This window comes from Triturus cristatus, chromosome 2_2 (assembly GCF_964204655.1).
Source record: "Triturus cristatus chromosome 2_2, aTriCri1.1, whole genome shotgun sequence".
Lineage (NCBI taxonomy): Eukaryota > Metazoa > Chordata > Amphibia > Caudata > Salamandridae > Triturus > Triturus cristatus.
Window position 1 is genome coordinate 1,192,702,175 of NC_140582.1, and position 13,100 is coordinate 1,192,715,274.

At 41.9% G+C, this 13,100-nt stretch overlaps 1 protein-coding gene across 1 annotated transcript in view; it reads right to left on the reverse strand.

The window, feature by feature from the left end:
* Positions 1-13,100, reverse strand: part of LOC146863364 (uncharacterized) — a 177,497-nt gene that overhangs the window by 7,950 nt on the left and 156,447 nt on the right. Inside the window, exon 4 of the mRNA XM_085642798.1 lies at positions 2,909-3,089. Coding sequence (XP_085498924.1) covers positions 2,909-3,089 — 181 coding nt within the window. The remainder of the gene's footprint in view (positions 1-2,908; positions 3,090-13,100) is intronic.

The following is a 13,100-nucleotide window of genomic DNA, read 5'->3' on the forward strand; positions in this document are numbered from 1 at the left end:
CATCATCCTTTCATTAAGGAATTGTAATATGTTTTCTAAAGAAAGTGTAAGAGCCAACAAATCTAAATGTTTACCACCTACAACCTACTGATTTTACCTTCGAAAATTAATATCTGCACTTGAGTATGATGGATTTTTGCCTTGTTTTATTCAGATAAATATTGACTATTTTTTTAACCTGGGATGGACTCATTTTGAGGTGTTTTCACTGTTACTGTGTGTGTATGTACAAATGCTTTACACATTGCCTCTGATCTAGACTTGACTGCTTGTGCCAAGTTACCAAGGGGGTGAGCCGGGGTTATTGTAGCTGAGTAATCCCCTTACCCTGACTAGAGTGAGGGTACCTACTTGGACAGGGTGCAAACTACTGCCAAATAGTGACCCTCATTTCTAATAAAGGGTAGGAGCCAACAAATCTAAGTGTGTACCACCCTATAACCTTGAGGAACACAGGCTATCCAAATTAATTGCCATTCAAATAGGTGAGGTAATCTCCCAATTTACACATAATGATCAAAATTGATTTTCTGCAGGATGCCAACTGTTTGCAATCATTTTTGATAGAGGCAATAGTTAATTTTTATCTACTAAAGACTCAAGAAGCTCCTAATGTTGTTACAAGTAGAAAATGCATTTGGCCTTGTTCACTTGAGGGTTGTGTTTAAAGTGCTCCAGGAGATTGACTTTTCCAAGCACTAATCTGAATAATAGCTTCCTTATATGAAGACATAACAGCATCACTACTAGAGGTGTGTGTTGTCACAGATGTCTTGTGGAAAAATTAATAAATCAGAATAATAAAAGTAATCACTGTGGTCGATCTCATCTTAATGAGTGTTTTAGCAGATGTTTAAATGTTTGCAAAATGGGTATTATTCTGTGTTCCAGCCTGGTAATACTTTCATTTTATTAGTTTCAGGAACAAAATGGGAATGCACATGCTTTTGTGAAAACAATTTTATTAATTACAAGATTATGGTTAGTTTTGTGCATTTAAGTTAAAATAACGAAGGTGCAAACTTAAATTACTGGGCCTCAGTCTGCTTGCACTAACATTGATTTTAAAGTTGCTTAAGAATATGTTGCTTTTAAGATTGCATGAACACGTTTCCTTTGTGTATATTTTTCTTCTTGGTGTTTTCTTTTCACAAAATAGGCTATTTTCAAATTACAGTGTTGTTTTCTTGTATTGAATAAAATGTATTTACTTTGTGCCTTAAAAGGAAGCTTTATTGGGATGTTCCCATATGTTACACTATTAACCTCTTCAGCGCGGCGCGGATTTCCGCGCCACGCTGAAAATTCCGTGCGCGGGCGGGCCATGACGGAACGGTTCCGTCATGCTCACAGCGCAACCGACATGCATGACGGAACCGTTCCGTCATGCGCGTCGAAGGGGTTAAAGGTATATTGCTTAGGCCTAATTTATAATGCTTTACCTACTTCTCAAATTCCCTATTAAGAGTTTCAAAATTATTTCTGAATAAGCTAAGTAATATTATGTGTGCAAAATAGGCATCCCAAAATGTTACCTATTTTATGTGTCATGTTGTTACCAAAAATCATTCTTTGTTGTAACTATTTCTTCATTTCATACTATGTCGAGTGTGTTTTTTCACTGTATGAAACCTATAAAATGTGCCCTTTCTAGGAAGCGTGCCGCACTTTCAGCTTCCTTTCTTGAAGGCAACCTCCTCATTGGACTGTTTGCTGAATTGTATGTAGACCCTCCCTTGACCACTAGACTTACAAACTGAGTCGATTCATGCACGTTCTTTCCAGTACTATATTTTGATTTCAGCTAATTGCCTTATGTTCTGCCCACTCACAATTGGCTTAGTTTTTATGCATAATTGATGCTAATTTGAATCCCATTATCTAACCAATTTTTGTATTCTGTACTAATTCTTACATTTGACTAATCCTTTATGGCTTTTGGTTTGATTTTTGTCCTGCAAAGATTGCTATTCTTTTATTCAAAGGACCACTGACCTATAGGACTCACAATTCTCCAATCCAGTGACTCTCCCTTTAAATGTATTATTGAAATGTGTTGACACCTTCAAGGATGCGTGCCTTCAGGTCCATAATTCAACAGCCTCTGTACTGGTCAGAAAAGTGGTATCTTGAAGTGGAATGTGTTTTAGCATGTCTATATATTCCATCACAATTTCAACTCCTCAACGGCTTCAAAATGTGATGTTTGTGGTCAATGTGTTTTGCAGTGTAATGATGATAAGTAATGTGATGCATGTTACTGGAACATAATGACAGGCACTTCTTGGATTAATTACATTTTGAGAAACTTCAATCAGTTTCTGGAAACAGTTTTCTGATTACTGCATCAGGCACAAAAGCTCCATCACCACTGATTTTGTTCACCATGGCCTTCTCTGATCCTTTCAGCCAATAATTTGATATAAAACAGGGGTTCTTTTGATCACCATGCATGGTTCGCCCAGATCGGGTTACATGTGCTCATGTAAGCTGAAAATTATTTAATATTGGATATGTTAATCATACGTTGGAGTCCTGCTGACTACACCTCATGATTTCTGTTTCTATCAATCAACAGACCACTTTTAAATTCCTCTACCAATCCAACCTAGGTGACTAACTAGGTTGTGCTACAAAAGATGTGAGACATATAATGTTATAAATTGTGAGGAAATCATATGCTGCCTTCGGAAAGTAATAACAAAGTCTTCCTGATAGCTGTGTCTTTAACACTGGTTGTTAGTTCACAGAAGGAAACAAAGAGATTCCCTTTGCATAAGAGTTCACATTCTGTGGCATTCTACTGTGCAGAGCCATAGAGCATTTCATTTCCTTCTTCTTATGATGTACAGTAATAGCTACCTAATCCCATCCATACATAACATAAAGTAAGATGGTAAACATGTACCTCAATTCTGTTGATGTCAGTAAAATTCCAAGTGTGTGAAGTGCTTGCACTTGCAGATATACGATACCCTCCTTCACCAACAAGTGGTACTTTAGCTTCAAAGGTGGTTTCAGCCTCAAATCCTATTTCAAATCCATGTTCATGGGTAAATTGTGTCTCAGCAATACATGTTTTATCAATTCTGAAATAAGCAGACAACAACACAGTTAGAGCATGTCATAACAAGAGATTATAGAATTGCAATACATCAGCATGGAAGGGAATTTGAGGTCAGACCCAGAACCATCCACGCTAGAGCAGACAAAGAAATTGTGCTGCTAAATTTGAGCCGGTAGTTACAGGTGGGGGCAGCCTATCAGCATTCAGTTTTGGGGATTGACACCAAGTTTTCCTCATCAGACTTTAACCCAGAGCAAGATGGTGAAAAACACAAAAAGGGGAAGGAGGAAAACAGTAACAAACCTTGCAAGCAGGGTTCAAAAGGAAGCTACACAAGGAGAGCAAGGGGCAGGGATGTTCTGTTAGTGGGTTAAGGAGGCATGAGGTGAATCAAGACTGGCTTTGGGATTCTGAGCAAAGCTTTGGGCGTTGGCACTTGTTATTTTACAGATTAAGCATTGCCAGGCAGAGACACATGGGGCTCGCCTGTAAAACCTTATTAGGCATAATATGGTCCAGATAAGTTTATGTATTTCAGAGTGCACAAGTACTCATGTCAGTGCCACGAAGGCTCTCTGTACCCTGCTCCAAAATGCATTCACATTCCTCTACAAGCCGGACAGGCTAAGTGTGAGACTTAATTATCACACAGTTTTACCCACGAGGCTTAGACTTGTCGATGTCAGCTATTTATTAGTTTATGTGTAGTATCCTGTTCATGTACTTATCCTGTTGCTTTCTCCCTAGTTGCTCAGCCAGTGTGAATTCGTTGTGTGGAATGTTGGTGTGGCGATGATGAATGGAATGTTTGGGTGCCTGTGAAGTTTGGTGTGACAGTTCGAGTATGGGCTGAGCAGCAGGCAGGCAGCTGCTCCTTGGTGGGGCTCCTCTTAATGAACTTAATAACCTACAACAAAGACTAAATAAACCTACTTGAAATACATCACAGCTACTGGACTTCATTACAACATTCGGGCGACGATTTGACAAAAGAACCTATGTGACTAAGTTGAAGGAGTCAGTTCTACAGAAATAAACGACGATACCAGTCTGCAAACAATTTCCCCCTGAAGAAACTACACAGCATACCTTGAATCACTTCAGCCCCACCAGTGTCCTTCACACCGGATGGCCCCGACCAGGCCGTGCTTCTGTTTACATGGTTTGGGTTCCATGTGTGAGGTGACAAGCTTTGGTGTGCTGTGCATCACCAGCCAAGCTATGTTTTGCTTATAGAGCCTGGTTCTGGTGGCAAGAAAAAGGATTCTACCTCAACGTACAGGTCTCACCCAGCGCGTGTCAGCTTTTGCTGTGGCATTTACAAGTTTAAATGGGAGGCATTTTTTCTTCTTTCATTGATGTCATGTGTGGTCTCTGGTTTGTTCAACTTTTATGGCACTGCGGTAACTCAGCAGCGGTATGTACTTTTCGAGCAACCCATTTAAGCTGGTTGTGGGATCTACAACATACTGGGATTTTTGCATGTTTGGAGAACTGTGCAGTACTTTTATCATGCCAAATTTGGGTGTTGGGTAACCGTGTTTTGTTTGAAAGTGCGGCACATGCACAAGCGTGTTATGTTTGAGAGTGCAGTGTCCCTCACAGTAGTGATTGCCATTATAAATATGCGCCGCACATACCCCTTACCCTTGCCATGGGGTCATGTGATCGTGCTCTAGACTATCTTAAGCATCTCTGTTTTCTATCTAAGGCTGCGCACTTGTCAATGATGTTTTAGTGCGCTCACGCATCTAGAGCCACCCGGTGCCATGTCAATTATGTGCCGCCATCTTTTTGTTCAGCACGCAAACACCATACACTGGGTGCTGGACTATTCCAACTGCCTCTTTTCTGCCCGCCTTGCAACTCTATTCTTTACATGTTGTGTGCTCACCGGTGCTACATTTTGGACCGATGTTTCGTGAGGCTCCCGCTTCGAACCGAGACAGCCATCAGCACTACGCCATGATTTTGGAATTGGCATCAACTTCTGTGCTTGACAGAGTGACGTTCGACCTGACAACCTTTCCCACAGCCAAGTTAGAGATGAACAAATTCTGGTTCTGGTTTTGTGCAGTGCAGCGGTTCACTTGGTTGAGAGATCTCTCACCAGGAACTTTGTTTGTTTGTGCAAAGTGTTGTGCTGTACGATTATTGTGTCTTTTTGTACTGCACCATGTTTTGAGATATTCACAGCTTAGTTATCTGCCTAAGGATATTTTGGTGTGGAGTAGCAGCACTCACTGCATGATGGTGCTTCGTGAGGCAGCCTGTTTGTTGTGTGATTTTCTTTACAGCTTTGGGTGTTGTCTTTCACCCATGTTTTTAACCTGTTTTTTTGTGATTTACTGCCATGATGTTGTTCATCATTTCTCTTGTGAAATATTTCTACCCAGCACTTTGCTCACTACATGTTATTAGGTCCAGATTGATATTTTCTACTTCTATTTGCTGCCTTACTCCTATTTTAGTGTGTTATTCTTTAAGTGTATGTTTATTGTGCCATGTTTCATTGAGTGGTTATTCCTTATGTGTGTGGGAAGATTGTTGCCAAAGATATTCTTGTGAGCGTCACTGTGTCTCTGTCTTCATCCAAGATGTCTTAACAGTGTAGGTTTCTCTACTTTCCAAGCTTCCTCTGCGCTGGTGTATTTCTTTCTGAAGTGCTGTGGTGATATCCTATTTTTCAGCTGAGAAATGTCTTTAGGTATGCAAGATCCAGTGTGTAGCCATTTATTGGTATGTGGAGTGCAAGGTTACAAGTCTCGCCACCTGTTGTACTATTGTCTTGGAGTGCAAGTTTTTTAAATCAGTTTACTCTACATTGGTATGTTGACATCTTACAGTTGATCTTATGCTACATTGTTACAATGAATATTACAAATCCTATACATGTGGGATTGCTCCATGGGTAGGAATCCCCCATTTGCTTTCCCTACATGCCCTGATGTGAATTGTAAGCCAGTCACCACTACATTACACATAACAAACCCTTACACAATGGATTATAGTATGGGGGAAACAAGCTTTACAACGCAGTCATTACAACGCACTACCTTTAAAACGCAGTCATTACAACGCAGCATCCTTTACATCACATGCCATTACAACACATCCATTACATCGCATGTCACTACAACGCATGTCATTACAACGCGTCATTACAACCCATGCCATTACAACACAATATAAGGTAAGTAATGGGGAATAGTAATTTTTACCCCTACACTATCCAACACTTAATACAATGAATACAACGATGAGGGTTACAGCTATGTGTGCACCAGAGAGTAATATCTAGTGTAATAATGTCATTTACCTACAATTAATGGTCTCCTGCTCACTCCTAGTGGCCCACCGTTAAAGCCACTTAAATACAAAACATTGGAAATATAATAGAAAGGAGCGGAGTAATGTTACATACTATAAACAATAAATACTATAAACAAATAAATGTAGTACTACAACATTTATTTGTTTATAGTATGTAACATTACTCCGCTCCTTTCTATTATATTTCCACTATCCAACACTTACCCTACTGTTGCACTAACTGGAGTGGGAATAGTAATTTTTTCCCCTACACTATCTAACACTTACTCCACTGTTGCACTTACTGGAGTGGGAATATAATTTTTACCCCTACACTATCCAACACTTACCCTACTGTTGCCCTAAAAGTATTATGCGTTGTAATGGAATGTGTTGTAATGGTACGCGTTGTAATGGTAGTTTCTAAAAATGCGATGTAAAATCATGCATTGTAATGGATGTTGCGATGCAAAAACTGTGTTGTAAAGACATGCATTATAAATGTTTGCGTTGTAATGCCATACATTCTTGTATGGGTGGTTGTGCCCCATTTCAACATTGTATACTTCATATCCCTTACGTGAGGGGTGACCAAGTGGGTGAAAGGTACCTATTTGTATATTAGTCGCTATAGGCCCTTACATGGGGGATGGAAATGCGTGAAAGTCCCATTTCTACTGTTTTCTTTACAGATCCTTACATGAGGGGTGTCTAAATGGGTACTGGACCCATTTCTACAGATTATGTTTCATAACGTTGCAAGAGGGATGACTAGACGGTGTGTAAGTCAACCTGTTCTACACGTTTTGTTTGCTACCCTTATGTGAGCAGCGGCTGTATGGGTTGTATTCCCCTATCTTCACATGTTTTGTTTGCTGCCCTTAAGTGACGAGTGGTTGTATGGGTGGTTGTCACCCATTTTCAGAGTTTTCCCTACTTATCCTTACTCTAAGGTGATGGTTAGGTGTGACTGTCACCTGTTGCCACAGGGTACTTCACTCACCCTTGTTTTGGGATCGTTTGTTCGGGTGTACTTCACCCATTACTTCTATGTTTTGACATGTGTGTGCGTCGCGCCTACAGCTATTTCATGTTGTGCTTTGTTGTGCCACCTCTTATGCCTGTCTAGCCAGTGGGTGTGGTTTGTGGTGGTCATAGGTGTGACTGTTTTTGTTATACAATATGTTCTTTTTTTGGCCATATTTTATGAATTTTATAGAGGGGGAGGATGTGTGATATTTTATTGTGTATATTTATCTATGCATCTTCATTTTCTCCTGTATATTTTCTATGCATCTTCTTCACATAGTTTCAGTGCTATTTGTTGCTCTTCATTGTAGATGTATCTATGCATCTTTAGTATTTTTTTCTCAATTTATTATTATGGTTGTGCTGGTTAATGCTTTATTCCTTCTTGCATTTTTGTACTTTGGCGTTATATAGCTTTTCAAGGTTCTTCTTGGCAATATTTTATCCCGTTTTGCAGTTTCATTTTGGTGTTATGTAAAGGGGAAGGATATGTAGTATCCTGTTTACGTATTAATCCTATTGATTTCTCCCTAGCTGCTCAGCCAGAGTGAATGTGCTGAGTAGAAAGTTGGTGTGGTAATGATGAGAGGTGTGAAAGTTGGAGGATGGGCTGAGAAGCAGGCTGGCGGCTCCTGCTGGAGCTCCTCTTCATGAACTTAATTACCTACAACTAAGACTAAATAACACCAATTCAGTAAATATTTAAGACACAACACATAATAAAAACCCAGCAACAATTTATAAAAATAGGAAATATTTTTATCTTTAAGTGACACCAAAATGAAAAGAATCTAATGTAAGGGACCAAAGATATGAATTATGAAAGATTTAGCACTATATAGCAAATAGAAACCTATTTCGCCTAATGGGATATGTGGTCACGCTAGAACGGGACAAAGTCAAAGTTTCAGGCCGACCACGATGGAACCCTTTGCAGCTACCCATCGTGGTAGACCTCGGTCAAAGTTTGTTAGAAACTTTCCTGAAGCTTTTTCTGCCGGGCCCTTTGATGCTCTCCACCAGTTCAAGTTCTTGTTTTTGATGAGCTCCAGGTCAAACTATGGAGGTTGGACCTCCGGAGCTTTCCATCTGGACGAACCAGGAGAGCAGGCCGGCTTGCATTTGAGTGTTGCCAGCTTCGCTTGCCAGGTTGAATCGGTCCACCTATGGAGCTTTTTTCCAAAGTTGCTTTAAGATTCTTCAAACTTCTGGAACTTCTTTTTGAAATTCCTTTTAGGGTCCCTCAGGGGCTGATTTACAAGAAACTGACGCATCTCTGCATTAGAGCAAAGAGGCGACAGCTTCCTTGGGCCAGGCAAAAAAACCCTTGCCCTACCATGGGTGCGTCGTATTTACAATACGGCGCACCATGGCGCAAGTAGAAACAGATGCATCAGAAATTCTGACGCATCTGTTTGCGCAAAAGTAACGCATTGCTGGAGTCGCGTCGCAAGCACAACGCAACTCCAGCAAATGCAAGGGGTGACACCGCTGCAAAAGTGTCGCAAGGGACTTGTAAATCTGCCCCTAAGTGTCCAAATCACAATGCAAGGTTCTGTAATCTCCAAGATACTCCTTGAAATGTTAGGACTTCAGTTCCCACAATCCACGTGGACAAAACTCCAGGCTGGGGATTCTTATTGTTGATGATCCAGGTGAGCTCTATGAACCTGTGGCATGCATGGAATCCGCACTTTATTCTTTGCGAAGCAAGGTAGGTCCACAGGACTGTAGTTTTGGATTGTGCAGCAGGCACAGTCAGTCAGAGAGTAGGGCCTGGTTGGTGCAATTCAAACTTCCAGCATGGACCCTTCTCTTTGTTTCAAGCAGCAGATCTGAGAGGCTCTGCCATCTCACAAACTTATTCAGTGTTCTCTGGGGTCAATCAGAAGGGTACTTCTGTCCAACGAGGCGCAGGGTATCACCCCAGAGCATGACCATTTGCTCTAAAGTGTGTCATAATGGTCTCCCCAGAAAGCACTATTTCTTCATATCGCTGAAGTCTCAGCAGAGGGGAAAGAGATAGCTACACCAAGGTACGGTTCATTTCCATATTGCCTCTCCCTCTGATATCTGCAAACTCCCTCCGTAAGCATGCCATTTGTATGGTATGGAGGGAGCTAGACCTGGTTAATCCTGCCTGTTCTATCTCTTCTTTGAAGCCCCATGGTTTACAACTGCTTCCCCCTGCTCTGGCATTCCTCTGTAGGCCTCTCTAGAGTAAGACACTTATCGCTTCATCAAAGCAGCCTGGCTAATTCTGTTAACTCTGATCAATCAGTGCAGACCACTAAAAGGCTGCATACTGTCTTACAGACAAGAAAGTCTTATAACTTATTTTCTGTTTATTCTAGACTAAATTCAACAATAGAATATTATTGGATTCATCCATACCATTCTCCTACGTCCTTGAATAATATTTTTGGCAATCACTAAAGGTAGTTATTAATTAGTAAACTATTGCCAGGCTAACCTATGTGGCTGGGGATGTACAATGGAGACATTGTCTCCAACACCAGGGGTTATGAAACATATTTTAGAAGAACCCTGTTTATATCTACGGGACCCTCCTCCCCCCCACACACACCTGGAACACCTAGGGGAGACTTTGTGGTCCTGAATATGTGAAAATAATGTAGATCCTTACTCCACAGTGTTCCTAGCGCAAAAGTTGATTTTGCCACAATTCCTATAATGAGGAATGTGAAGTGTGCAATGTCTCTACCCCAGGGCACATAAAACCTCTTTTATAAGGGTCCTCCTTATAAGCCCCTGACCCCCACCCCTGGGACACTTAGGAGAGACCCTTGGGGTACCTGGTATGCCAAAATATTGTAGTTGTTCAATTTGTAACATAGCATTGGAGTATCAAGCATCCAAAATGCCTATAAAAAAGAATGTTCAGTCTGTGAAAGGTGTATACTCAGATGTACTAACATTTTGCATCTGGATTGCATCACGTTTTTGATGTAGACCCAACACAAAATGTTTTTGGCAATTTCCTAAACCTTGCAAAGCCTGATTTGTCTGGCTTCATGGGTCTTAGTAAAAAAAAGTAACCAAGGCACCGTATAGCATTGTCTTGCCTTACTTTGTGTTGGTGAGGCATTCCATGGGAGGAGCTGTGAACACCCTCTACTTTTTGGTCCTCTTCATCTTTCAGCTCCTGCAGCAATATTACAGACCACTATTTTGAAGAGGAAAAAAACTAAACTGATGACTGAACAACTCTTGTGGTTACATTTGTTTTAAAATACTACAATACATAGGCTGCCTCCATTTACCATCTGGCAGCCTTATTGTAGGTGGTGACAGACAGTCAGCGCATTGGAGGATAACATACAGTAGTGGTAAGACGAAAGGAGGTGGGTGAGGGAGAAGTCTTTCAGGAGGAGCACCTAGATTCTGTCTCACCTCCTCCAGTAGGTGTTCTCTACCTAATGCACACACCTGCTACAGAAACTGACAATTTCAGACAACACTAGAATGCTTTCAGGTAAGTTCCTATTCCATTTCTATTGCTTTACATTCACTGATGGACATAGCTTTTCACCAACGCCTACATTATTTGCCACACTTCACATATATACCCAGTAGCGGCCCGTCCTTGTGAGAGGAGGGGCCCAGCCTTTTTCCTGACATGAGGAGTGTCTGTCAGGCTGAGAAAAGGTGAGCCTATCAGACACTCCTCATGTTTGATTCAGACAGGCAGGCTCTGTACATGCACGAAATGCGCAGACACCTTGCTAACTTGAATTGTAATCTCATAATTTCATCTTTAAGGATGGGTTTCTCTCCTATAAATGTCCCTTTCCTATCAGCTTCTGTCATACAAGAGCTGCTGGTGGCCACCTTGCAAACGGCAATACCGATGACATCAGGGGATATCCTGGCAGAATCAATTAGCCCGTCTTCCAGTCATCAGTCAGGTAAGTCTGGGAACCTGTGATCTTAACATCTAAATCTCATCTTTAGTCCACACATTTTTCATATAGTTTATTGTATATTCAAAGTATTTAAATTGTATTGTAATTGTAATGTATAGTTAAACATGTTTTCATTTTATTGTTGTTTATTGATTTCCTTTCATGTATTTATTTATGTGGCAGAATTTATGGTCAAGATAACTTTCAGAGCTTGTCAATAAACATTGAACATAATTCTTCTTTCTACCACTGCAGGGTCAGGATATACCTTGGCAACACCAACTACGAGGATTCTGATCCAGCAGCTCACATCACAAAGGTCAACCATAAATTAAACATCTATGGATTGAGCTGGACAGTTAACATTGTCACAATGTACTAATTCCTTGTATAGAGCAACTCGTGATTGTATGTGTTTCTTTATTGTTACATGGTACTAAGTTCATTATATTTTTTCAGAACAATGTCAATTAAATGTGTAGACTATGGGTACTCGCAAACATTGTTCTGAAAGCCAAAACGCAGGGTCTGTGGTGTGACTGAGGGTGACATTAATAAGGGCCGTTATAAGGTGAGGGTAGCGGGAGTGATGCATGTACATGGTGTGGACAGTGCAAAATGCATTTCATTTTAGAGTTTCATTAATACTACCGTCTAAAGCATTTAGCCAGAGATTTGCCAATACTGTTTAATGCTGTAATTGCAACTTGGTTTATGCCTTCTCTCCTTGCTAACGCTAAATTTGGTGAGTGAAGTGCAGAAAGGAAGTAATTTGACTATTGAACTGGAACAAAATAGAAACACAGGCCTTACCTTGGCCGGTCAATGAATCAATCAATCAATCATTTGTAGAGCGCACTACATACCCGGGAGGGTCTCAAGACGCTGGGAGGGGTGGGCGCTACTGGTCAAAAAGCCAGGTTTTGAGTAGTCTCCTGAAGGTCAGCAGGTCTTGGGTCTGTCATAGGCTCAGTGGGAGGGTGTTCCAGGTCTTGGCGGCGAGGTGGGAGAAGGATCTCCCACCGGTGGTTGTTCTTCGGATGCGAGGGACGGTGGCGAGTGCGAGGTCGGCGGAACGGAGCTGGCAGTTCGGGATGTAGAAGGAAAGTCGTCTGTTGAGGTAGGCTGGGCCGGTCTTGTGGAGTGCCTTGTGTGCGTGGATGAGGAGCTTGAAGGATATCCTCTTGTTGACGGGGAGCCAGTGCAGGTTTCTCAGGTGGGGGGTGATGTGGTTGTGGCGTGGTACATCGAGGATCAGTTGTGCAGAGGCGTTTTGGATGCGTTGCAGTCGTTTGATGAGCTTGGTCGGGGCTCCCGCGTAGATGGCGTTTCCGTAGTCGAGTCTGCTGCTGACGAGGACCTGGGTGACTGTTCTTCTTGTGTCTGTCGGGATCCACCTATAGATCTTGTGGAGCATGCGGAGGGTGTTGAAGCAGGAGGAGGAGACGGCGTTGATTTGCTTGGTCATGGAGAGCGTTGAGTTGAGGAGTCCCAGGTTGCGTGCGTGGTCGGTGGGTGTCAGGGCTGCCCCCAGTGTCATCGGCCACCAGGAGTCATCCCAGGCTGAAGGGTTGGAGCCGAGGATGAGGACCTCCGTCTTGTCCGTGTTCAGCTTCAGTCGGCTGATCTTCATCCAGTCGGCGATGGCCTTCATTCCTTCATGGAGGTTGGATTTGGCGGTGATGGGGTCCTTGGTGAGGGAGAGGATCAGTTGAGTGTCATCTGCGTAGGAGATTATGTTGAGGTCATGGTGTCGGGCGACGTGT